Below are 27,134 nucleotides of genomic sequence, written 5' to 3'. Positions count from 1 at the left end.
ATACGTACGTGGAGTACGTGCCCCATCCATGCCCCATCGCTGGGGCATGGATTTGGACTCCACCTATTGTACTATTAATACAGCTCAAATATTTTTCTCTATAGAAGCGCTTGGTCACATACGGTAAATATTGTCGTCCGGATAAACGGAGTAGGTATAAACAAAGGAGTGGATAACTATACTGGCGAACGGTTCGTATACGCAAACGTGGTGTACAGCTGAAGCTCTAGCGTCCCATCGTGAAGTACAGCCCACGGTGTAATTAATACTCCTGCACCGTGGTACAGCCTCACGCCCAACCAGATAGCGCTTGCTTTGAGTCGCTGCTTTTGAGTGTGGATATCCAGCACGAGAGGAAAGGAAATAGTGTCCCCGCGTTCACCATCGACGACGTCATGCCGAACACACCGGTTGGCGCCAGACGACCGAAGCTCAGCGGCATTTTTGATTCGCCAATGCTTGGGAATTATTTGCGCCAAGTTAGAATTGTTCTTCTCCATTTGTGGAATACTCAGGTACACGGGCTTCCAGCTATACAGCTATACACTGTCCGTCGGCGGCAGAAAGTGCACTTCTGTCCCCACGACGAACGAGCATAGGTATTCTCCAGGGCAGCGCACGTAAACGCCACATTTATGCATCACCAATGAGACAACATCAAATATTTGCTGGGTTTCATCGGACACGTTGTCAACTCCCTTTGGTGCGCGTATGCAACATATGGATGACATCAGACGACGTTAGTCTTTCGCTTGAAGCACCGCAGTTCACGCATCAGTGCAGCCCGTGCCTTTGTACCCACCGGGAATTCTTAGTGCTGTGTTAGGTGTATTAAAGGGACTGACAACCGATCTTTATGGACCCAGTGTTTTATGGCGCAACGAAAAGCTCACCCTCGGTAGTGCTTACACCTCCAGTTGTTACTGCTAAAAGAGCGTGGATATCTTGTAAACCGAATTTTTCGATCTGAGCCGCCTCCAAAAGAGAAAGAATCACTCCTCCCTCAACGCTGAGAGGTGAGAGCGATCCCGATAGCGTACCTCGCAAATTGTGAAAGCCGCCAATTGTTCTGCTTTCACAGCCTGAGTGAATTCAACTGTGGTCAAATACCTATATTTTCACCCTCTCAACCACTCTTAAAAATAAAAATGCTGGTACAATAGGTTTGCGTTATTGTACAGACCTTTCTTAGATTTGCAACACGCCTACGTCATGGCTGGCTGGCTGGCTCCCGGCGTCGTTGTTCTGTCGATCGACGAATCAAGCCAACTCGTCAAAAACGAAGGCGATGGCAGCGTCACTTTTCTATTCACTACAAATGAAGGCTTATCTGCACAGTTAGAAAAACGTATTTAAGTTAGAAAAAACTTTTTAGAAAAAAGTGTACTGCATTTCAATACTTATAGAAAGACTATAGGAACAGAGTACACTAGCGGAAGGTCACGTGATAGGTCACTTATGCATCTTCATCTTGTTGCCGCGCGGGGCACAAAAGGTCATTTTTCGTGACCTTTAGTGAGGAATTAAAAATATAAATCCACGCTTAAATGAAAAAAAAAACATAGCTCTTTTTTAGCCAATACGATCGATAGTCAATCTTTCCACCAGCGGGGCTATGCCGATTCACGGTCTGAGCAGTTGTCTGTCCCTTTAACGATTGTTCGATGTGTGCTACTAACATCCAGATGGTGAGGTCGCCAAGAGGTCCGGACCCAGTCAGACTTACGTTAAAGATACACTCAAATAGCTATTTATTGAGCTTCGCATGTAAGGCTTCAACAGCGAGGCAGACTTGGCCGACCCCGCCTCCCTTCCACTTACATCCCCAAGTCATTTGCACACGCATTCTGACCTGCTCTGTTACTGAAACCCTTCCTTGCAGTAAAGCGAACTTTGTACGTGAATGTCCTGCTCAGCGATGACGCGAGATGCAGTAGTTACTTTTGGTCGCCTCCCTAGTAAGATACCTGACGCACAAGACTCCACGTATCGAATATCACTACACACGCGAAGCGCAAATATCAGAGCGAGACTCCACTCATTTCTGGCTATAGGATCAGCCTTGTCAAAACGCATTCGAAATTCAACATAACAGCGAGCAGAACGAACGGCAAGGGTGCTATGGAGGATCCAGATATTCTGCCGTCGAGTGTGTATCTCTCGCGCTCTTAACAGCATAAAAATTTGCAAAACTAATGTAACTTACCCTTACACGCTCAAGTTTGCACCTTATACCGCGAAAAAAAAAAAGAAACGAACATCGGGTCAGCCCATTAAGTGACACAAGTGCGTATACGAGGAGACTTGTGATTTTCTCCGAACCGCGAAGCCTACATCATAGGCTTTGAACCGGCACGTTACGGACCTTCGAAATATTTTGTGTTTACATAACGATGTGCTTTTCTAAGAGTGAAATGATGCCAGTGGTTCCGCGGAAGATTGAGTTGGCACTGTGGTGCACGGAACTATTAGAACAATAAGCGGGCAGCGTCCTGCACTGAAAGTGTTTTTTGGGATATGAAAAGTATACTCCCTTTAAAGGACAGCTAGGTCTAAATGAACCAGCAAGCAAGAGAAATACGCGTACATACGTAGTAGCCTCCGCTAACGCTGCCTGCAGAGTGGGGAACGCAATGAGATAGCGAAACAAGGATCGGAGGTGGGGTGGACACGTGTAGGAGCCATCATGCAAATCAAGACCCGCGCCGGCATTCGCGCGAGAAGCGGTGTGCGCACGTGACCCGCCGCGCGTTTGAATAATAAACGCTTGCGAGCGCGTCAGTGAGGGAGAGGATGCACCGCACTACTCGAACGCGAGCTTGCTCGTGGCGGGCTTCGCTCAAGCTCTGGGCGAACGAGTAACGGTGGCTGAGGGAGGGAAATCTACGCGGCGCGCCATAGGATTATATCGAGAGCACACGCGCGCCGCTCGGTCGTGACGGCGTACACTACGTAGACCGCGATGCGAGGAAAACACCGCGCCAGATCGGGAGAGAAAAACGTACGCCGCCGCCACGCCGTTCGAAAAGGCATCGCTTGGAGTGCCGCTGGGAATCGGGCGAAATAAAATACTCAGCGCGAAAGGGGCGACTGTAAAAGGAAATAATAAACGAAATGCCCAAAAGGAGAACATCGCACTACATACACGGTGGAAGAGGAAGAAGCTACAGCAATGATATAATTCGAGCGGCGCATCGCTGCTGCGCAGTCTCCTCGCTGCCAGGAAATAAACGGGGGAGTGTGGGAGACCGACAAAGCAATCGCGCGGCGCGCCACTTCGGAATCATCGCGCTAATGCATCGACTACTGCGGACGTGATTCGCAAGCAAGTATTGGGCTTCGCAAGCCGACGACGAGTGCGAAGGGGGCTGGGTATGCCGCGGTATTGCACCCACGGATGGACGGCAGTAAGGCAAGTGGAGGTTCTAGGGGAGGGGAGGAGGTGTAGGATGCATGCCGTTAGTTCGCGCGTGGTCCGCTACGCGTCGTCATAGTCGTTGTCAGGGTTGCGGTTGCTCGTTTCTCCCGACGCCGCGACCACGTGGCATGCGGTTTCGCGCAAGTGTGTTCGTCTGCACGGTCGTTTGAGATGCCGTGTAAAAGCGATCCCAATTGCACGTGCATCGAGCGCTACACTATCGCGTTCTCTTTTTCTTCACCTTTCTATAACGTTACGTAAGACGCGCGGGACCCATGACGACGGTGCGCCGTGAAAATCCCCGCCGGTCCAATCTGACTGAGAACTTGTTCCTTGACTTTCCTGGGATGTGGTGCATGCAGAGGACGTGAGAGCGTGAGGAAGGTGCTTTCAGTTTTGAATCACTTCAATATGACCAGAACCTGGCGAGCCTTTTGTAGCGCGTCTGCCCGTGTACATTCCGAGCGCCTCCAAACAGGTTTATTCTTTCTGCCTGATCCTCCCAACATTTGTTGTTTTATATTTTCTCTTTCTGCAGTGCTGTTACAGATATAAACGAATACAGACATTTCTTTCTCTCTCCTCACAGAATTCCTTATTGAAGTACTCAGTGTGTCCCGCTTGTTCTTTCTTTCCCCATTTCTTTTAAGATAGCCCAGCCAAATGAGAGCATAGTGTTCCATGTAATGGCGATAGGGAACACTTGTATAGTTCTAATTCGAGAGGGAAAAGCAATTTCACGTTTGCTACGAATGTGGAAGTGTTTCCCTAAGCAGGATAAAAATGATTGTTGCAAATGATATGCCAAATATAATTGGCTAAAAAACGCAGCGCGACTGAGACAAGTACAATAAGAAACACAAAGTTATATCATAAGCGCTGATTTATATATAGGATCAGTTCAGCGCTTTTATGATGTAGCTTTGTGTTTCTTGTTGTGCTTGATTAAATTAAATTATGGGGTTTTACGTGCCAAAACCACTTTGTGATTATGAGGCACGCCGTAGTGGAGGACTCCGGAAATTTCGACCACCTGGGGTTCTTTAACGTGCACCTAAATCTAAGTACACGGGTGTTTTCGCCCCCATCGAAATGCGGCCGCCGTGGCTGGGATTCCATCCCGCGACCTCGTTCGTGCTGAGAAGCCCAACACCATATGCAGTGAGCAACCACGGCGGGTCTTGTTGAGCTTGTCTCAGTCGCTCTGCATTTTTAGCCAAGTATGAACGAACTCGCCCAAGTCAAATGTTTTACTACCGAATATAACATTTCATTCAAGCGCCGTAAAATACCGCAACAACGGCAAAAAAAAAAAAAAAATGATACCTTGACGTCGTCAAATAAAGACACGGTTTTCGGTCGCGTTCGCGCGTATACCACGCTACAAGCGCGGAGGGTTGCCGGTCACAACCAGCGGGCACCACCGAGTCCAGCCAACGATACCTTTTCTGTCACGATTGCCACTTTCGTTGTCTCGCGCGCGTTTTATCTTGCATCCGCGCTATATGCGAATGTAAGTGGTGGAATCCAGTGTCTCACACGTACAGGCACTGCGCTACATATTTCGTCATGCGCCTCGAAGACGCGAACGTATACACGCATGCGCACGCGCAGACTCGTGCGTGAATCACGTACATACACACACGCACGCACAAACACGCATACGCACATACAGGCACACACGCACTTGAGCAGTTGGTCGGTTATAGGAGAAGCCGCAGCAAGGCCGCGATAGGGCCGCGCGCGCGGCGTCCGTGATGAAATCTCGTCGCGTTGCGCAACGACAGTCACCGCACGACGACGTCCCCGGCCTTCGCCGAGTCTGGCAGTGCTGCGAGCGCGCCACTGCCAGGGTCAAGGAAGGAGACGAGCGTATAGAGCACCAAGGTCGGCGCCGCCGCTCAAAACGCTTATTTCCTCCTGTCTCCGCCATTTTCTTTGTCTTTTTCTTGATTCTCCGCACTCCGAAATGGAGCTACCGCCTGGCGGCACGCAGACACTGCGTGCCTCGACGGACCGTTAGATGCGCTACAATCTATCACGATCGATTGCATCGGCGCGCGGTGATATCGTGCTCGTCGAATGAGCCTTGCGGGGATTACCTCGTAGCGCAGACGCGTGCGACGGTAAACGCGCTGGAATGCATTGTTTTCCGCTACGTCGAGCATGCGCCGCCAACGAATATACATTGCTCAACTGCGTCATTTGGCTACGTGCACTCGAACTTCGACTTAACGGAACCTGGTTTTACGAAATTAGCAATTTACCGAAGTGTTTTCGATATTCAGGCACATATTCACAGAATACGTTAGAATCATCGAAGAAAAAAGATATATGCCTGGTTTCAGTTCAGGTGTCTTACGCCGTTGACTTGTTAAGAAGGTTTGTCGCTCCCGTGAGAAACACGAGACGCGCTCAGCGGGCTCACTGTCTACGATAAGTGCGCGCATGACGAGAACTACACCTTTTTTCCTTTCTTTCTTTTAGTTAAATATATTGTGATTCGCAACAGTGATCGAATGTTTTTCTTTTGTTGTTGTTGTCGATTTAAGAATGTCCTCGACTTGATTAGGTCTTTCTCAGGTCCCATCTAAGACAGTTAAATCGAGGTTTGTTTAGAATGTGAGGGGGCTGGAGAGCGTGGAGCTCTTTAACTTGTCTGGACCAAAAAATAGATGTTCGTACAAGATCGCGTTTAGAAAATTTCGGCAGGAACCTTCGGTAACTACGGCTGTTAAAGACAACGTTAGCTTCTTTGAAATCCACTACAATTCTATTGAGCGGAATATTATACGGGGTACTTTTTTAGATGATATAACATTTTTTTTTTTTACATTTCGTGTGGCAGATAGCGTAACTGTATACAGTCCATGAGCTGGATTACTGGAAGCGGCGGACGTTACTGGCACGATAAATAGAATTGCATATTAATTAATTATTCTACGGGACATATTGCAATTTGCGAATCGATATCGGTGAGCTTGTAGAGCACTTGGAACGAAGGATCGCGCGGCTTTCGAGATATGCGCTGTGGAACTTACGCTATCGGTTGCCCCATTTGGGGTGTACACTTTGTCCCAGAACAACGATAACCGTCATCTGCCTTGCTTGCTTTTCTTTTCTCGGAAACTCGGCGCTCGCTACGTTCCTGTCGACAATGCTGTGTCACACTGATAACGCGCAAGCCGTTCGTGACTGGGAAGTACCGGGCTCGCAGCGTTAAAGAAAGGAAACGCAGGCAAGGCAGATGACGATCATTGTTGTGGGACCGATATACACTCCGAAGGGTGCAACTGTTTTAAGAGTGTATTGCTCCGCTTACACTCTTTAAAAATTTACACCTTTTGAAGCTTATCTTGTCCCACAACAATAATTGTCATCTGTCTTGCCCGCATTTCCTTTCTTTAAAGCGGCGAGCACGGTACTTCCTAGTCACGAATGGCTTGCGCGTTATCGTTATGACGATTATCGTTGTGGGACAAATTATACACGCCAAAAGGTGCAACTGTTTTAAGAGCGTACGTTTCTAGGAACCACCGCTTTAAGTATTTAAGCACAAAAGTAACTGGAACGCCCATGTACTGCATCGCGCAATTTGGGAATGAATATCTCAAAACTGGTGTCATATATAAAATTAGTTCCAAATGGATAAGCCTTGCTACTTTCCGGCTAATAATAATAAAATAAGTTAATTACTGCATTTCTTTCAACTATTCAATTATCCATTTTGATTTCTCGCGCAAGTAATGTCTGCCTCTGAGTTATCCAGCTTAATGACTAGAATTTTGCTACCTGCCACAGGTGAATCTTAAAAAAACTCTTTATGGTAAAAAATAAAAAAATAAAATATCCGGTATAGACCACCTAATTGGGGAGAGCAATGACAAGCGCGCGGCGTATTAACGTGTGTTTCTCAGGCGACCGTTTGTCACCGACTAACAACTCGTAAACGCTCATTCACCCTAGGCCGACGCGACACCGATTTCGGTCTACCGACTGTCGGCGACAGTGTCTTCTACCTTCATGTCGGCGCCTCTGTCACACTGTGCCAACGCCGACCGCCGGCAGACTGTCGGCGTCGGTACAGTGTGACAGAGGCGGCGACATGAAGGTAGAAGACACTGTCGCCGACAGTCGGCCGACCGAAATCGGTGTCGTAAGTGTCGGTCTAGCGTGAATGAGCGTTTACGAGTTGTCACTCGGCGCAACAGGCGTCTTCACGCATCGGTGGTCTCTCTAGTGTCGTCGCCCATTCTATACAGCGAAGGTATCGTCTGCAATCGGAATGCATGCGCGGCGAGACCAGTAGTGTGCAACTTGTGCGCGAGCACCACCGATTGCGCTGACGGTGACTCACGCAAAGATCCGGCACACTTCGCCCGGAAATCAGATTTCGACGATCGGCGACTGCGCTCGTCGCCCTCGTTGTGCACGAGCGTTGCTTGCTTTTCTGGCGCAAGTTCGCCCAATAAAGAGTCAGCTTACGTCACTCGAAGTTGCGCAAATGTCTCCTTCTTTCTCCGCCACTACAACGCGACAATATCGTGGAAAAGAATGGCGTGGTACGCAGTAACTCCACCACGTGACGCATGCGACTGCGAATTACACTGTCCCAAGGATCGGTGCACGCCAAACACTGAGTAGGAAGGCGACAAAGGATACGCTTAAACAAAGCAATTATGCGCTTGAAGGCGTATGTCTGTAGCAGTAGAGGACATTTAGGTACCGTTTGTTGTTTGCGAATTCGTAGATGGCAGAGCCGGTTACCGCCACAGATGTAGTGGCAGTACAGATGAATATACAAGACAAATTCTTGCTATGTGCCGTTTCTTAGCGTTCGCGGCCAGAAACCACCCAACCACCCGTTCATTGCAGTTGGATCGCCCCAAAGAAGCTCATGCTTGATTTGATTGAAAACATCTTTATTTGCAGAATGTTCGTAGAACTCGTGGGTGGGCCGCCTAGTCCGGTAGTCCATTGGTTATTGCTGCTGCGCTGGCCCTCCCCACCAGCCAGTGCTGACGGTCAGGATCATCGCTGAGCAGAATAGCCTCCCACTGCTCTTCTGAGGGATTTGGAATGGGGTCAACTATGGGATTAAATTGGCAAGCCCACACCATGTGGTAGAGGTTAGCTATCCCTCCACAGTGTGGGCATTGCGGGGAGTATAGTGTAGGGTACCATTGGTGTAACTTAGCTGGCGGTGGGTATGTATTAGTTTGTAGTCTCCTAAGAGTGTTCTCTTCTAACTTATTGAGGCATTCATGTGGTGTCGGGTACTCTTCCTGGCTGTTCTGTATGGTGCGAGATTTTCAGCATACACTGCTAAAGCAGTTGGGTCGCAGCACCCTTCAAGGTCATCAGGCGGAGACGCCCGGTATAGAAGAGCTCGGGCATGCCTGTGAGCGGCTTCGTTTCCTCCTGGTAGTTCCAGGTGACCGGGAAACCAGATGACTGAGGCTTGGCTGGGTGGATGCTTAATCAGCAATGACAACCCTGACCTGTGAATTAATCCATTATTGAAGTTGCGACAGGCTTTCTGGGAGTCAGTGAGCCCATCGGCGTTAGGGTTAGATGCTATAGCTAATGCAATAGCTGCTTCCTCTGCGTGAGTGGGGTTGGATGTTTTCATCGAGGCGCAGTTCACCATCGATCCTGAAGGCGTTGAGACCACAATAGTCATCACTCCATTCTTTGGCCCTGCGGCGTCCACGTAAAGGATGTTAGGTTGCTCGTCCCATTTCTTCTGCAGGGCTTTCCCTCTTGCTTTTCTCCTTTCGATGTTATATGCAGGATGCATGTCCCGCGGAATGGGGTACACGCTGATGCGTCTCCTCACATCACGTGGTACCTCTTCCCTTTCGTCTATCGTATAGGGCAGATTAATATGGATCTTTTCGAGCAGATCTCTACCTGGTTTTGTGAGTGCGAGCCTATTGAGTTGTGAGAGGCATTGTGCTTCCCACATCTCTTTGAGGGTATTATGTACTCCTAGAGCCATGAGCTTTGCCGTTGGCGTGGAGTTTGGTAGCCCCAGTGCCGTCTTGTAGGCCTTCCTGTTCAGTGTCTCCAACTTTTCAATTTCCGACTTGGAGAGGTTAAGGAATGCCGTCCCGTACATTATCCGAGAGATCACGAAAGCCTGCACTAAGCGGATGGCGTCCCTTTCCTTCATGCCATGGTGCTTATCTCTGATACGATGTATCATCCGGAGGATTTGCTCGGTGGATGTTGTAAGCTTCATAGTGGTGGTGTTCTGTCGCCCCTGAGGGATATACAGCCCTAGGATCTTGATCTCCGTGGGTTTCGGTACTGAGTGGTTGTCTATATACACCGTGATGTTCTGCGCCAGAGGTGTCCTCGGGTTCTTCAGGATGAGCAACTCGGGCTTTTCCGGCGCACATTGGAGGCCTCTCTCCCTGGCGTACTGGTCCACCGTGTCCGCTGCTGATTGAAGACGCTCCTCGATTTCGGCGTCACTCCCCGAGTTGCACCAGGCAGTGATATCATCCGCATACAATGTGTGTTTGATACGCAGGATTTCGGAGAGAAGGCCTGGGAGATCTTTCACAGCCAAATTGAACAAGAGGGGTGACAGTACCGCCCCTTGCGGAGTTCCTCTCGGGCCTAGAGTGATGTGATCTGATTTGATTCCACCGAAGTTTATAGTGGCTTGCCTTGCTGATAAGAAGCTTTTGATATATTTGTAGGTTCTGGCGCCACAGTTGGTGTCGGCGAGGCTTTACAGAATATTTTTTATGCAGAATGTCACCAAACGCTCCTTTCAAATCGAGTGCCAGGATGGCCCTTGTCTGTGACTTGGGAGGTGTCTCAAGGAGGTCCTTGTACAAGAGGGCGTCCTGCGTCGATAGGTGAGGGCGAAAGCCGAATTGAGTGTTAGGTAGGAGATTGTTCTCTTCTAAGTATCTACTGAGTCTCGTGTTGATGACCCTCTTTATGAGCTTGCCCAAACACGAGGTCAGCGATATCGGTCTTAGATTATCCAGTTTAAGGGGTTTGTTCGGCTTCGGAATGAACCGAACCTCGGCCGTCTTCAAGGATATTGGTAGCGTTCCTGTAGCCCAATGCTGCTCGTTGAAGCATTCCACCAGCGAGGTGATGGTGTCATCGCTGAGGTTAAATAAGAGCTTTTTTGTTATTTAATCTGGACCTGGAGCTGCATTTTTTCTCATGGCCGCGATTTCTGCTTTGATTTCTTCTTTCGTGAGTGGGATGTCCAGCTTGGCATTCGGCAGCCCAGAATACTCCGGTTGTTCCACGACTTGGGCCGTGCACAGATACCTGGTCTTGAGCTTTTCCATCAACTCTGTGTCCTTACCCGGGATGGTGTGTACAATCTTCGTGAGCCTGTCTTTAGTGGCCGACTTCCTGCTGCTGGAGTCGATTAGGACACGCAGGAGCTTCCAAGTCTTTGACACACCTAGCTTCCCCTGAATACCATCCCAGAGCGTATTCCAGTTCTGTCTGGCCAAGGATATGGCGTAGGATTCTGCCTTTTTGTTTATCTCCTCTATTTTTTTCTTGCGTTTGCGGTTAAGCCATTGTCTTCGCCATCTCTTTGTCAATGAGTGTCTTGCTTCCCATAAATGTAGAAGGTGCGGATCGACCGCGGGGCAATCTTCTGTCGTGCTGATCTCTTTCGTAAAGGCTTTCAAAGCTTGCACTTCACCCTTAACCCATTCCTCTAGGTTTGTAATAGGGTTTGCAGTAGATGCTTGGGCTTGTCTCCACCTGTCCCAGTTCGTAATTCTTGCGATACCTATTTTGCGTTTGCACGCGTTTGTGCTTATCTAGATACTGTGCAGATCCCACGCAGTGTGGGAGTCGATGTTATGTGAAGCATCTTGCAAGTATACCTGGTTATCCGGCATTGGTTTATTATGACGGCAGCACAAAAGTCAGGGCGACAAAGAGAAAAAAAGCCAAGCGCTGATGAAAAATTATGCAGATCCAGCGCACGCAGTTGGTAATCAATGTAAAGTGAAGCTTCAGTGAAGTATTTCATCAACTGCTATAAACGTGCTGATTTTGGGATGATGTTACACAGGACACGCGCTCTGTTTCGTCGTCACTTGTGCACGCGCTGCCGTCGTAAATAACTCGAACTAACTCGCCCAATTTTACGCCCAAGGTCATTCCATGGTTGGGGTTATGAAAAGCGTGACGAGATGGACCGTCGTGCTTGTGCAGGTCGAACTCAGTTGCGTGCGCTACGCGAGCGCGTGTGTGACGGCAGTCACATGACCCCGGCGAAGGAACGCGACCACGGATTACTCTCCGGGATCGGCCGCGTTTCATCCACGGCAAGAAGCCGATCAAGCAATTGGGCCAATTCCCAGCAAGGAAAGCATAGAAAGCTTTGCCTAAATAAAGAAATTACGAGTTTGAGGGCGCACACGTTGTTGCAGGGAGGACAGTTAGGTAGCATTTGTTGTTTCACTGTCTAATTCTGTGTGCAGAGAACAGAGTCGGCGTAGCACGGCTTTTATTTGAGCTAGCTGCTCAGACATAGTTGCGCTCGCCCTGTTTATGTGTGTGTGTGTGCCTTCGCATCCATTTTATTATTATTATTTTTCGCGCCTTATTACTTATACCAGGGTCTGTCGCCGGGTCGCAGAGGGTCACAGGGTAGTACAGATATAGTTCGATTCGTTACATGAGGGGTGCTCTGCTTGAGTAGCAGCTATTCGGCAAGGTAGCAGTGCATAACCGGTTTATTAAAGTGACGCTTTCTATTGCGGGGTTTGTTCAGTCGACTTTTTCCCGAGTAAGGAGCTAGAGATAGCGCAATAGTAAACTGGGTCGATTCCAGGGATGGCGTGCATGAAAGGACCCCAGAGTAAGCGTATAATTGGCGGTCGTGGGGTGGAGGTTCGCACATCTTGCCAATTTTCCGGGCAGGCACGTAATCGCTATATGCTTCCAGACGCGTTGTAAAGGATTACGAGTTTTACAGCTTTTAATTAAGCACTTCACTAAATCGGCCCGTCATATAGATTCCAAAGTGTGAGTTAGATCCGCATAATGGCCATTCTATTGAGAACCGAAAAGATGCGATACAGAAACCTACCGACAACAAAGTGCCTGGAATGAGTCAAACAATGCTACTAATTAAAAGCGTATTGCTCAAGGACAAGTAAGCACACCAGCGCCTTAATAATTCCAACAATAGTTCAGCATACGCCATATACCTATTGAATTGAGGGGAGAGAACACTTCCTCTCTGAAGCTCAACATCATGAACGCGCTGCAGCTTCTACAGCGTTCGAGCACTCACGCGCAACAAAGAGTGCGTGCAATCAGTGAATAATCGAGAGTGAACGAAGAACCGGAGCGACAAACACGGCACCGTGTCTGTCTATACTTTGCTGGCCCACCCTGGAGAGCTTGCTCGTCTTGAAAAAGGAGTCCAAACCTAAACTTTGCCGGCTTTACGTCATCGAAATATATCCCCTTTCTATATTTTCGAGAGTGCGTTTGTCCATAATTCACCGTTGGCGTTATTACAGCGCGAGCTACACGCGCGCCCGTGAAAAGAATCATTGGCAGGATCACCGATCAAGTTTCACAGAGTCACCTATTATTAATATATGGAGTGAAATACTTCAATAAAGTAGAGCTACGCGATCGTTTTTGCGTCTCGGTTCGTGTCGCAATGCAGCCGCAGCAGACAGCAATCGAACACTCGACCTCAGAAGCAGAACGCAATGCGTAGCCCGGCCGGTATAGTGAAGAAGGTCAAGAAGAGTACGATGTCAAACAACGATGGGAGAAATGAATTTTTAGGCACAGTTGAGCATGTATAGGACGGCAAGGTCAAAATTATATAGAGAACAACCACTCTACTAAATTAAACATGCTACCCATAATCCCCATATACAGCAATCCTATATGGTCATGTGTATAATGACAACCGGTGTATTCGCAAAACTTGCTCTTCTAGAATTGCTGTCCGCGATTGGTCGTTGTTACCTGCAAGTCATTTGAAAAAAAAATAATGACAAGGAAATGGCATGACTGACCGTGATTGGACGACCGCGGCTCCTGTCCCATCGTCACCGCCAGCCTTCCTGCAAGAAAAGTAAAAGAAAGGGTTAAAGAGAACGGGTTATAAACTTATAATTAACCAGTGTAGATAGTCATGATACAATCATTTAAACCGGTCACAGAAAAGCAAAATGACTTAGAAGAAGGAAAACATTCCAAGATGACAATATCTGCATAAGGCGGCGAACAAGGCTAGCTGCAACAACGGGTGGTCCGAACAGTGGACTGACCAGTATTATAGGCCACCTTTTACTGTTCCCACCACAGCTTTAGAGTTGCGCGCTCAATGTTAAATCCTGAATGAGGACGCTGGTTCCAGCTCAAGGTTCTATAGAAAGCTTTATAGAGCTATTGATTTATCAGAACGCCGGGATGGAGGCTATGCATAGCAGCAGCGGAGACCGATTCCGAGATGCAAGCAACATTGCCGTGCGACTGGCCACTCGAGGCAATGTTGCGTGTATTTGAAGGCTTCTTTCACGCTCGGAAAAACACTTTTACGTAGCGCGTATTGAGTGAGTGAGTGAGTGAGTGAGTGAGTGAGTGAGTGAGTGAAACAACTTTATTTGGTCCACTATAGACGTAAGCAAACTCAATGTCACCTGGCTAGGCCCACTCGGGGATCATCAGCTGAAACCTGACGGCCCTCTCGCGAGCCCTCTGGACTGCCAGGATTTCAGAGGTCTGATCCTGGGCCCTAATTAGCTTCATCATTTCCTCTTGGGTGAAAGGGGGACCGGCAGAGGCGCAGCCCCACAGGACATGTTCGAAGTCCGCATAATCACCACACAGAGGGCAGTTCGGGCTTGGAAACCGTTCGGGGTACATTGTGTGCAGCGCCGCGGGGCTCTGGTAAGTGCTTGTTTGCAGAAGTCTGAGAGTGACTGCCTGGGCCCTGCACAGCGAGGAGTGCGGCAAAGGCTTCTTGATAGATAATTATGTTTGCAAATTTCACTGTACGAGCATAGAGGCTCGGGTCGCCCAGGAGAGGACGCGTTACCCAGCGCACGGTCAGTCAAACCTCGTGCAGCCGAGTGCGCCTCCTCATTGGGGTTGATCGAGGCACCCTCAATGGTTCCAAGGTGTGCAGGGAACCAGGCCAAAGAGCGATGTTTCATGTCTTTAGCACTTTGGATGATACGTAGGGCCTGGGGAGCCACCATTCCCATCTAAAAGGCCCTAACAGCGGCCTTGGAATCCGAATAAAGTGTGTCATGCACGCTGTCCGTCAATGCAAGAGCAATAGCAACCTGCTCTGCAACGCTAGAATTAGAAGTCCGGATGGTAGCGCAGCTAAGAATTTTAGAATCACAGTCGATGACCACTGAGGAGAAGGCCTCTTCTTGAACATACGAAGCAGCGTCTACGAAGCATGTTGGGTCCTTCTTCAAGCGGGCACTGGCGAGCAGAGCTTTACCCCTGGCTCGTCTTCGTCCTTCGTTGTAGGTGGGATGCATATCACGTGACATTCGGTGTATGTAAATTTATCTTAGATCTTACGTCATTGGGCAGCTTCACAGCGTCGAGACTGACGATCGTGGGGTTACGTCCCGGCTTGCCAAGTATGGCTCGGCCCGCTGGGGTACCGGAGAGTCTGACGAACTGGGAAAATTCTTGGGCTTCAACGATTTCTTCGAACGTGTTGTGAGTTCCCAAATTGAGGAGGTCTTTTGTGTGCGTTCGGATGGGAAGGCCGAGGGCAAGCTTTAAGACCCTTCTGATTAGGGCATTGATCTTGTTGCGCTCCGATACGAGCCAGTTGTGCATAGCCCCTGAATAAGCGAGGTGGCATAGCCCGAAGGCGTGGATAATCCGGATCAGATTGTCTTCCCTGATTCCGCGGTACCTGTTGGCGATTCTTCGGATCAGGCCGAGGGCGCTTTCGGTCTTGGAACAAATGCGTTTGAGGGCGGCTCCATTGGCCCCGTTCGACTCGATAAACATTCTTAGGGTCCTGATAGTGTCTACCCGCGGTACTGGGGAGCCCTTACCGGTGAATAATGTAATGTGGCTCTCTGTTGCTGGCTTCCAGCACCGGTGATAACCACCTCTGGGCCTCTTCTTGCAGAGCAAGAGCTCGGATTTAGCGGGCGAGCACCTTAGCTCGGTGGGGATAACATACCGCTCCGTCACATCGATGGCCTCTTGCAAAGCACCCTCGACCTGACCCTCACATCCGCTGGAGCACCAGATGGTGATGTCATCCGCGTGGATTGTGTGGTTAATGTTCGGGATTTTGTTCAAGGCCCTCGACAGGTTGATCAGGGAGATGTTGAACATCGTCGGGTAGATCACCGCCCCCTGAGGTGTTCCCTTTGGTCCAAGCTGAATTTCGTGGGTCAAAAACTCGTCAATCTTGAGTCTAGTGGACCTCGAGGAAAGGAAGGAGCGCACTAAATTGTACGCCCGTTTGCCGACGTTACACTCTGTCAGGCTCTTGAGAATAAAGGCGTGTGATATGTTGTCAAAAGCCTTTTGCAGATCCAAGCCGAGAATTGCCTTAGTGTCGGCGGAGGTAGAGTCAATGATCTGGTGCTTGATAAGTCTCGTGGCGTCCAGAGTCGAAAGCCCCGTCCGAAAGCCAATCATGTTGTGTGTATAGCATTCGTTAGACTCGAGATGGTCAGTGAGGCAGTTAAGCATGGCGTGCTCGGCCATCTTCCAAACACACGACGCCAGGGAGGTGGGCCTTAGATTGTCGATGCTCGGCGCCTTACCTGGCTTAAGTATGAGTACTGTGTAGGCTGCTTTCCAGCTCTTGGGAATGAGGCTGCTGCACCAGATTTCATTCATCTTGTGTGTAAGAAACTCGATTGAGTCGTCGCCGAGATGCTTGAGCATTTTGTTGGTGATCCCGTCGGGCCCAGAGGCAGATCTGCCGTTGAGGGATGCGAGAACCCGCTTGACCTCAGCCACGGTAAAATCCTTGTCCATAGATGGTACGTCACGCCCTTCGTACTCGGGAAACTGGGGGAGGGGGCACCGGATCGTCCGTGGCCGCCAGGTACTTTATGAGCTGCTCCGTGACCGCCTCATCTAGAGTTAAGTCAGTGGCCAAATGGACAGCTTTCGCCAAAGCTCTCTTCTGATTGGACTTGGTGTTGCCATCGTGCAGTAGGTGTTGCCATCGTGCATTGTGCATCGTACAGTAGACCCCAGCTTTTACCGTTCTTGAGATGGCCCTCCACCGAGTCGCACAGCTCGTCCCATTGCTGCTTGCATAGCACCTTGCAATGAGCTTCTATCATCTTGTTTATATCGGAAATTTTCTTGCGTAGTCTTCTGTTATGGCGCTGAGTCTTCCATCTCGCGATCAGTGCCTGCTTGGCTTCCAATAAATGCGCGAGCCTACTGTCTATCCTGTCCACCTCCAGATCGGTTGTCACCTTCTTGGTGGCACTAGCCGCATCCTTTCTATTTTTGTTGCGGACAAGCAACAATAGTTTGCTGCAGTTGCATATTTTCGTGTCTTAATTCACCAGCCATGTACGCATTGTATTTGTACGTGTGCTTGCATATTACCTTGCACATGTTTGTATTTTTGCGAATTAAGTTTCACTGCGCGCATTGTAGCGTTGTTTTGACATATTTGGCGCCTTCTATGTACATTATTTTTTTTGCATTTATATTGTTACTGCCAACTGTATGGGTGCCGGGGCCTCGTCAGGCCTTACCGCCTTTTGTCCCGGCCCCCTCTTCTCCTTAAAAAGAAGAATAAACTTCACTTCACTTCACTTCTATCTCGTCGCACCAAGAGTTTAGGTCCATATCCTTGTTAAGGATGCGCTCGGAGCGGTTCGCTCGGATCAAGTCCCAGTCAGTGAACCTAAAGGTCCTCGTTTTGTTACGGGCAGCCTTGATCACCGCTTCGATGATGCAATGATCGCTACCGAGGTCCATGGCTGTGTTGGTCCACTTGACATTTTCCAGGTTCTTGAGAAAGGTAAGATCCGGAGTCGTATCTCGGCACACCGAGTTCCCTTTCCTGGTTGGAAAGTCTTTATCGGTTATCAGCGTAAGATCTTCCTCCATTGCCGCGTCCCATATGTCTCTACCCTTCTTCGTATTGGTGCAATAGCCCCACGCCTGATGCCGGGCATTAAAATCCCCCATGACGACTAGAGGCTGACAGCCGGCTAAATGCACGGCCTTCTTAAGAATACCACCAGGCCTGGCTCTGTGAACGCTGGGTCTGCAGTAGATATTGTGTATGAAGATACTGTTTCTTCTTAAGCGCTGCTTAAGGGGGTCGGCAAGGATTCGGCCATGACGTACTCGACCCCATTGTCCGCGAGACCAAGGTCTCGCTGAAGGCATGTGAACTTTTTACTGACCAGGGTAGCGACCCCCTCTTCCTCCTTCAGCGGAAGCCACCGTCAGGAAACCGCGGAGCTTGATGGGTGATGATGTGATCGTCTCTTGCAAGGCGATTACTTGGGGTTTGTCCTTTACACTTTTTAGGTATTGTCGCAGGGTCGCCCGTTTGCTGACGAACCCTGCGCAATTCCACTGCCACATTGTTATGACGTTAGTTCCATTATCCATGTTTGGGCTTGGGGATGGATTGCGAAAGTGCCGCATTCAGAATGGAACCCTCCGTCGGTGAGGCAATGACGCTGTGCAACGTTGGGACTTGTGCTGGAGATGTGCTTGGCAAAGATCCGTGGCTGGTCCCCTCCAGCCTAAGTATTCTAGCGCTGAGTGCGACCAGGCCCACTTGAGCGTGCGCGATCATTTCTTGTACGTGAGAGAGATCTGTCTGTATGTTGGAGATGGCGTTCTTGAGATCAGACAGGAGTTCTACCATCTCGTCTCCCCTTGAGTCATCCAGGGCGCGACGCTTCACTGCAACCGTCTTGGGAGGGGCCTCCACTGTGTCCATGGCCGAAGAGCGTGTGGCAGACTGAGAAGCTGGTTGTGTGAGCGCCAATCTTTGTATTTCCGCCATCTCTGCGGCTAGCCGACTGATTTCCTGCTTGAACAGAGCGTTTTCTTTCCTAAGACTATCATTGGCACGCCTAAGCTCTTCGAGCTCGTTCGTGAGACGCGGATCGTGCGAGTCTTGAGAGTTGGACGCCTGCGTTTGGTTGCCACGGGCCCTATCGGCCCACGTTAGAGAGGACTTGCCTTTACCGCCGTCGGGGGTCTTCGATCGTGACCTGTTGGACGAGTCGCTCCCGGTACGGGACTTGCAGCAGCCTCTCTACAAGCCTACAAGCTCTACAAGCTCTACAAGCTCTACAAGCTCTACAAGCCCCGTCGGCTTGTAAAGCGGCCTCTCGAGCGCAAGCGTATTCTGCCCCTAAGGTTGGTGCTGGATGAGGCTTGCGGATCGGAGGATCGAACGATCGACGGCGTGGGGAGCTGCTCTTGCTGCATGGCACGTTCGATGCGTCGTCGGTGAACGATGTACGGCGTCTTGAATCTATGCGCACACTCTTTACCGGCGGCAAGGTGCAGTCCGCCGCAGATCTTGCATTTTGGGGTGCATTGATGCTGCTCATCGGGATTTGGCAGGCTGCATCCCCGACAGACGACGTCGCTCGGTGTTGGGCAGACATCGGCGCGATGCCCGAGTCTTCCGCAGGCGTGGCATACGTCCACTTGCTTTCGATATAGATAACATTTCATCAGGAACGTTCCGTACCTGACAAAATTCGGTACCCGGTGCCCGTCAAAGGCGATGATGATGGTCCCAGTCTGAGCGATTATCTTGGCTGCTAGTGCAAGAGGGTTGTTCTGGTTAACAATCTTGCCATCCACCGTCGCTGGGTCGTCTTGTAACGGTATGCCACGTATGACCCCCTTGCACGTGGAGTGCGGGGCTGTCTCGTACACGCAGAGTTCGTGGATCTTGCCTGAGATTTGGATTTGCTTGATGCGGGCATATCGATCGGCATTCTCCCGTCTGGGAGTGCTGGCCACCATGATGTTTTGCTGTAAGTTCTGGCACAGAGTGCCTTGTGTGAGCTCGTGCTGGCTGAACCCGGAGGCTGCAAGTATTGCGTCAGCCACCGTGGCCGCTCCAATTTCGGAAATATTCAGCCCACCTCTTGGTCTGATAACGATCTTCGTGTCTTCTTTTGGGAGGAACCGGCATTCGGCTTGCCCTAATAATCTTGGTCTTCAGCGCTGCGCCGCTACACTTGTCGCTATGGGGAGCCAAAGGCGTTGGTTGCCATGGCGTTCGGGTTAGCTTCCCGCGATTTCGCGCCAGCTCTTCTAGCGCCCGCGGTTTGCCATCCCTGCTCTTGAGTGACTTCCTCCGGGAGAATATTTTCTCCCTCTACTTGATATTCCATGATGGTAGCTGACGAGTGGCACTGAGCCGCCCCGGAGGCCAAGGCGTGATCTCCGAAGTGCTCGTTAGACGCCGCCAACGGATGCACAGGAATGTCCGTAAAATGGTGAAAAGTCACTCACTGTGACAAAAAGGGTATCTACGTGGTCCTTACAACTTCACGGAAACGATGTGTACAAATAAACATTGACACGCGACGATTAAATACAAGAAAAGCTGGGAAAATGCGGGAACCGAAACACGCGTCTTGACTCGCCGCCTTCTTCTTCTTCCTCCAGCGCGTATTGAGCAACAGAAAGCTGTATAAGGGAGTTTTTCATGTTGCTCTACAATTTTCTCATTGACACTTTTCATCTAGTTATAATATTAGAGACGGTGAATAATTAATCAAGACTAATTATCTAATTGGGCGGAATGAAAAAAAAATTTTTAGTATTTTCACGCGATGGCAAACAACATTACCTTTGTTCTGTCCAGCTACGTGACATTCGCATGCATTTCAACTTTGGGTAAAGTTAGCTGGGACACCCTGTATATCTCTATTTCTCTCTATCCCTCCGGCTGTGCAAATAAAGCTTCACTTTAATACCACTACACAGAGATACTCTATGCCTGTCAGGCTGCTCAGGCAACTGTACTTTTCGCTTGCACACTCGTCTTAGCTGCTGCCTCTTATTATGGGGAAATGGCAATAAAACTGATATCGAAAGAAATTCTAGGCCATTCCGCCCTGCGAAAGTGGATGACCAGCGGAGCAGCAAACATCGTGGTAAGAAAACTTGGGGTAAAGAATTTATTGGCATCACTCATTGTCACTTCGTAACAACGGCGACAATGCCTTTGTGGTTGCTATGATATACACTGATCGGCATGTTCCAACTGCAACACATTCATTGATAATGTCAAATCGATGCCCGTACGCCGCGGGGTTGTCGGCTGGGTCGGATCGATGTGGCATGTCTGCAACACGGAACGCGTAAACCGCTCCCTTTTCGGTACCGACACATCCAGATCGAAATCACCGACGACAGCAGGGGTAGTGTCATCGCAGCTAATTCACGCAAAGTGAGTAGCCATGTGCCTTACGGAACTATGAGTCATTGTATTTTTTTGCTTGCTTACGGGTGTATGAGCCAATGTTTACGGGCTAATGAGCAACTGACGATAACAGTTTTCGACATGCTGTTCTGTATGTTGTGCGCGTGATTAGAAAGAACGTAAGCACTGTTCGCTTCACTTTGCTGAGTGCTTGTAGCCTGTGCGTTACGGGGCCATGAGCCATTGTATTTTTTGCTTGCTTGAGCCATTGATGACGACAGTTTCTGTGTGCCGGCATGAAAATTCTATGATACCCAAGCCGCATGCAGCTCCGCAGTAGAAGTGGCACTATTGCAACGGCGAGCTGTTCGGTTGCTCAACTCTTCAAAACAATACATAGGATGTTCTATAATGATGATGTGCTGCAGCATTCCTACTATTAGAAACTCTTACAGAGCAAATATCCGCATACGGCTATTTACAGAGATCTCCAACAACTTTGAACAATCTTCACGTCGCTACCTGAGAGGAGACACAGGATACAGCCTACGTCGCCACTTCAATAGTAATGAAGAAACCGTGGACAAACCATGGCACGCAAACTATAGAATATGAAACTATGTTTAGCGCAATATACCCTAACATTGTTGACGAGGCTAGAAATTGTAGAACAATTCGCAAATTTACATATGCAATATAAAGCTCTTTTTTTTCCTGATAATGACATGTTTAATGAATGTTAAGCAGTTTTCATTTGTTCGATTGACAATAGTGATGTTATAACTATCACATTCTAAAATGTATAGCTTATGCTGGTAATAGAATTTATTTTTCGGTGCTGTATTAATTTATTTATTTCCTCTTTTGCAAACAGTTGACATTTCGCAGTGTGTTTAAGAAAATGGGCTGTAAATAGTTTTGATGTTTTGCGTTGTCGTGGTTGAAATTGGTTGTGTTAGTATTGATGCTTGTAAACTGCTACTTCTGCTGCTACAGCGAGGTAAAGACCTTAGGAGGATTGCGCCCTACATTTGCCTTACCTTGCGGCCAAAGTTTGTATTCATTTTACCCAAATAAATGAGAAAAGGATTACTTCAGCCACAAGCAGTGAACTTGCATCCTACACTACACGAACGCAAACTCCACCACGGGGAGCCCGCCACCTCTTGCCCATCAGCAGCACAGCGTCGGAGCCGCTCAGCCACGCTTGTATTTCAGAGGCAACAGGAAGCGCGAAGCGTTCGTGTGCAGCATCGCGTGGAGTTGGCAGCGAAAAAAAAGGCAAACAACTTCGCGCAACACAGCGAGGCACGAACTTGCCGCCGGGCTATAGCCACGAATAAATCCGGGCGAGCAGCCAGCCGGTGGTCTGCTGCCGCATTCAGGTAGCGGGAGATCCCCGTAGCAAGCATAATACATCTCGGCGGCGCGCTGTGTGTATACGCTTTACAGAAGCTGTATCACGATCCCCCCCCCATCGCCGCTCACTCGCTGGGACACCGAGTTTTCGCTCCCCTGTACGCACGGCGATATGCAAAGAAACGAAACAAAACAAAACAAAGAAACAAAAAAACGGGAAACAAAAGTGACGCTGTGAAAACCAGCTCCTGCCACAAAGCCCACGCTTGTTTTGCAGCACCGTCAGCCAGGCGAAGACGCAGCAGTCGGGAAAGGGGAATATATATATATAGTCATATCATGAGTAGCCAACAAACACTGACACCAAGGACAACATAGGGGAAATTACTTGTGCTTAATATATATATATATATATATATAGATGACAGTTTTACCTGAGCGCCGCTCACATTTCACGTGCTCAGGCGCTGCAGAGAGCTGCCCCGACTTCGCATTTCGGACGCGAAATCGCGAGCGACGCGCAGTTCTAGCTCGTCCGCAAAACGACAAAGAAAGCCCATAGGGGATGCGACGTCACGCGCTCCACTCAATCGGGGCGGCAGGTTGCGCCTTCTGCCGGAGACGGGAGCGAATTGTGCGCACGCGCAATACACAGCGCTTCCGCCGATTATTTATTATTATTACTATTTGTTGTGAACACATATGCAAAATTAACAGGAAAGGGAAAGCGAGGAGCAGGCTGGAAACTGCCACCGGAAGGGGCGCAACGCCTGCCTACTCTTCAGAAGAGAGGTGATAGCAATACAGAAATGGAAGATAGGAAGGAGGGGAGGAAAGAGAAAGGAAGAGCAACAGGACAAATCTAAAGACTAAAGTAGAACACAGTACAGGCCACACACAGTAGGGGCCGGTCACTGAAGGTCACGCTACTACAGAATGTTGAATAGAATAGGTTCGACGCTACAAACGTGAACCTGAGTTAGTTAACTCTAGAAAAGTAAGTAGAGTGCGATGAGCCTGATCACGTTTACACGCATAACCACTGTGATATAAACATTCGTCGAGTGTCGTACACCGGCAAAGGAGATGATAGTTTCCCACTAGCGACTTGCGCTGCGCACTGAAGGCGGGGCACTCAAATATAAGGTGCTGAAGTGTCTCGCAGCAGCCACAAGACGTACACAATGGACTCGCCACACGTCTTTGTCTGTATAAACGTTCGTGCACGTTCACGCAGCTAACCCTCAGCTTGAGTAGTTGTGCTCCAGCGTGATGAGGCGAGCCTCGACCGCGAACACCACTGTTCGTTATAAAATGCACGGGTTTGAGCATGGAGGACCGCTCGGCAAAAGCTCCATAATCTTTTTTGCTACGATATGCTAGCACTTTGGCTTTATTACTGGCGTTGTTCAGTTGTCGGGATTACTCGCGGCCTCTCAGCGGTTACTGTTTCAAAGAGAGCGAGACAAAAAAGGAAAAGAAAAGGTAGACCCGAGCGGTTAGAAACAATAATGCGATAGTATTACGGTGTCCTATCAGTCGATTATTATCTATTGACGTCGGCATTAACTTCCTCCATCTCCCAGAGTCATTCGTGAACTTCTGTGGTCCTGCGACCTACTGCTTCTGTCAACCTATCGTGCACCGTCTGTATATAGATGTCTCTACGCCACAGTAGTTATTACGCACCACTGTCAGTAGTATGCAGCTACTGTGTGCCTTGGCCCAGTTTCGAGAAATACGGACTCAGAATGTGTCGTGAAATGCATTGCTGTTCCGGTTAACATGTTTTCACATTGTGGAAATATGTTGTACACAGAAAACTGCTTACTGCGAAAGCAATGTATTTCACGGTACATCATGAGTGCCTATTTCGCTTAGCCAGAGTCCTTCAATGACTATGGCTAAGCTGATGCTGTGCACGAAGTTTCTGGCAAAAGATTGTGTGTTAAATATCGGTAATTTCAATATTGCAATCATAATACGCTCCCTAATATCATTACTTTGAAACGTTAATCAGCATATCGTGGTAATTAATAATCGAATTGACTTTTATCATGCAAACTCTCTGATCTTGTCCGTGCACTGCTGGTGACAATTGTAGGTGACAGCCTAAATATTCACTGTAAGTCTCGCCCACAAAAACGTAGTGCACCTGCTCTCTGTACCTATAGATGCGCTCTAAAACATAGTTCCCGACCGAGAGGCGCCGATAGTGAAAGAAGTTCGCTCCGCCATGAAATCAGAGAAAGCGTAACTCGCTGGCGCAGTCACCTGTGAGACAGTCTGGATTTGTCAACGCATTGTTAGGGTTAATGGCTATAGTTTTCGACATGCTGTATCCGGTATACTCAATAATGAGGTATCGTTGTGGCTGAAGCACGCGGTATGACTGCGAACACGGGGTTTGAATGAGTTCTGGGGTTTTGCGTGCCAAAACCACCATTTGATTATGAGGCACGCCGGAGGGGGACTCCACACGGGACACTGGCCTTTTTGCATTTCGCCTCCATAGAAATGCGGCCGCCGCGGCCGGCATTTAATTTCGCGACCTCGTGCTTAGCAGCGCAACACCACAGCCGCTAATAAAGCCACCGCTGCGGGTCAGTGGCTTTACAGTGTACATATAACGGTGCACATGAGACCGTATGTATATGATTGCAATCAAGGCCTTATAGTTGCATTAGAGAGTTACTTAAGATTACTGGAGGGAAAATTGCAGCTGCCCGACCATTCGATCATCATGGATGGTACATGGATTTGTCTAATTTTTGTGCTCGTGCGAGGCTTCAAACATTCTTGCGGCGTTATTTGCGACGCTTTATTCTTCTAAACCACAACTTTCCAAACGCATGAAGGCGGCGAATAAAAGTGCAGATGCACGCTGCTTTTCCAAGTTGTTGCGTTATGACGCAAGATTTTGCAGAAATTGACGAATTTACAAAGTTGTAAAGTCTTTACAACCCTAAGACTAAGTTTAGGCAAAATCTATGTAATACACCCATCACTATTTTCATGCTAGCTGGAACGTCACACCGGAAGCTACCGTAGACACAAGCGCCAGATTTTCTCCTAATAAGTTTTTCCAGGAACTCTACGGAGAAAACGACGAGGCGGCGCCGACGCCACGCCGCTCTGACTACCCCGCACAGCGTAAGAGAAGCCGAGGAATCACGCCCGCTCCCGGTTTCGCTGCCGCGTACACGTGACGCGCACCAGTTCCGTTCGAACGCACATCGTAGACCCACCACTGCGCCTGCGGAGAAGGTGACACCCAATTGCCGGCTTGTAGTACCCGGTCAGCAGAGACCCCTCGGTTGATTGCTAAAAAGCCACCACCATCGCCACCACGGCAAAACACAAGCGGTGTTCATGATTAGCGAGTCCAAACAGTTTTGCCACGCTGCTTCTTTTGTCCCTCTCGCCGCGGCGCGTCGGTGAGCGCGCGCACGCACGCATAACTGCGGTGCTACTGCGCGAAATTAACGACACGGCAGCAGTGTAACTAATGAACGAACCACCGCGCACTCGGCAGCGGCCAGCCGAAACCACCGCGCACGCACGGTATGTGCCAGCGGCAAACTAGAGACCGAGAAAAAGAAGAAGCCCGTTTTTCCAGCGCCTTTTCCCTCCACCTTGTTTTCTTTATTTGCCTTACATCGCGCAAGCTTCCGAACAGTGCGTGCAGCAACCGAAACGACCTGTTACGCGAGGTTTCATTACTCTCGTGATTGTCTCGCGCCATCACGATCGGCGCTCGAAAGCTGCGGGAAGTTTGGAGGGGGGGATTCGGGGGGGGAAAGAGGTGCAACGGCCGGCTCTCGTGAGCACTCGCTGTATCCTACTGCACGGACACGGCAGCGCTTAAGCATGTATACACGAACGCACGCACGCACACACGCACTCACGAAACACGCACGCCGCGACGCGCTAACAAAGCGCGTATAAACCGCGCCGCGACAACGCGCAAACGCGTACGCTCGCGCACGCTCTCAACGCAGCACGCACGCGGAGGAAACGCACAGACACGCGCGCCAAGCACGAATAACGAAACACAAAATGAAGGCACGAACGAGCGGCGTCCAAACGTGCAAGCATTCGCGCACGCGAACACACACACACAACACGAACGCAACGAGCGGGCCAACGTAACACGCACGTATACGGCGCCGGCGTTCCTGCACACACGAAAAGAGGGGGTGCACCGATCACGACGCATATAAGCACGAGCTCTTTGGCGCCTCTCGAGAAGTGTACCGCTTATTCCCTCGACAGCGTCGGCGCCGCTTAACCCGGTGTTACCTCGCTGTTGGCTCTGCAGAGAAGTGCGCGACCAACCGAGCGAGGCAAGCGCTGAGCGGGTATCGCTACCGTTCGAGGACGGTTTTTGCGTGCAGCGCGGTGGTAACCTTGTGGCAACCCGGGTGAGGAAAAAAAAGAAGAAATCGAACCCGTTCTACCGTGTCGAAGATGCCTTTCTTGCTGCTTGGTGCGTCGGCCGCAGCATGCGTGCAGTCGAATAAGATCACGGAACTTCGGCTTTTAATCGTCCTTGAGCAAGTACTGCTGAGCAGTGTGAGCCGTTTTCAGAGTTTGATTAAAGTTGAGCGCCGTTACAACGAACAGATTTACTACGAAACGGCGTGCATAGCGAAAGGGATTACACGGTCTATCTATCATTCTATCTTACATCTAGCGGGCACAGCTTGCTGTTTCCCGTCTGCAGCGTGAAGCAGGACCGATCAAACACGCGCATAGCATAACGCGTTTTACTCGCATACCACGAGATGCCATGGAGCCGGCCCCACAGCACAGCACCGGAGGCACCCAGGCCTCCGACATATTCGCGTACGCCAACGGTACACATGCGCTGACAAAGAATCGGCAGCCGAAAGCGCGTGGCGTGTGCGAGGCTGTGCATGAAATCTCTATTGCGAGCGTTACGTGAAC

At 49.6% G+C, this 27,134-nt stretch overlaps 1 protein-coding gene across 2 annotated transcripts in view; it reads right to left on the bottom strand.

The window, feature by feature from the left end:
• Nucleotides 1-27,134, bottom strand: part of trh (PAS domain-containing protein trachealess) — a 464,837-nt gene that overhangs the window by 286,050 nt on the left and 151,653 nt on the right. For both annotated transcript variants that reach the window (XM_050180191.3, XM_050180192.2), the window contains exon 4: nucleotides 13,462-13,509. In XM_050180191.3, the coding sequence (XP_050036148.1) occupies nucleotides 13,462-13,509 (48 nt within the window). The remainder of the gene's footprint in view (nucleotides 1-13,461; nucleotides 13,510-27,134) is intronic.

The sequence above is a fragment of the Dermacentor andersoni genome, chromosome 7 (assembly GCF_023375885.2).
Source record: "Dermacentor andersoni chromosome 7, qqDerAnde1_hic_scaffold, whole genome shotgun sequence".
Classification (NCBI taxonomy): domain Eukaryota; kingdom Metazoa; phylum Arthropoda; class Arachnida; order Ixodida; family Ixodidae; genus Dermacentor; species Dermacentor andersoni.
This window is presented reverse-complemented; position numbering and strand designations above follow the sequence as displayed.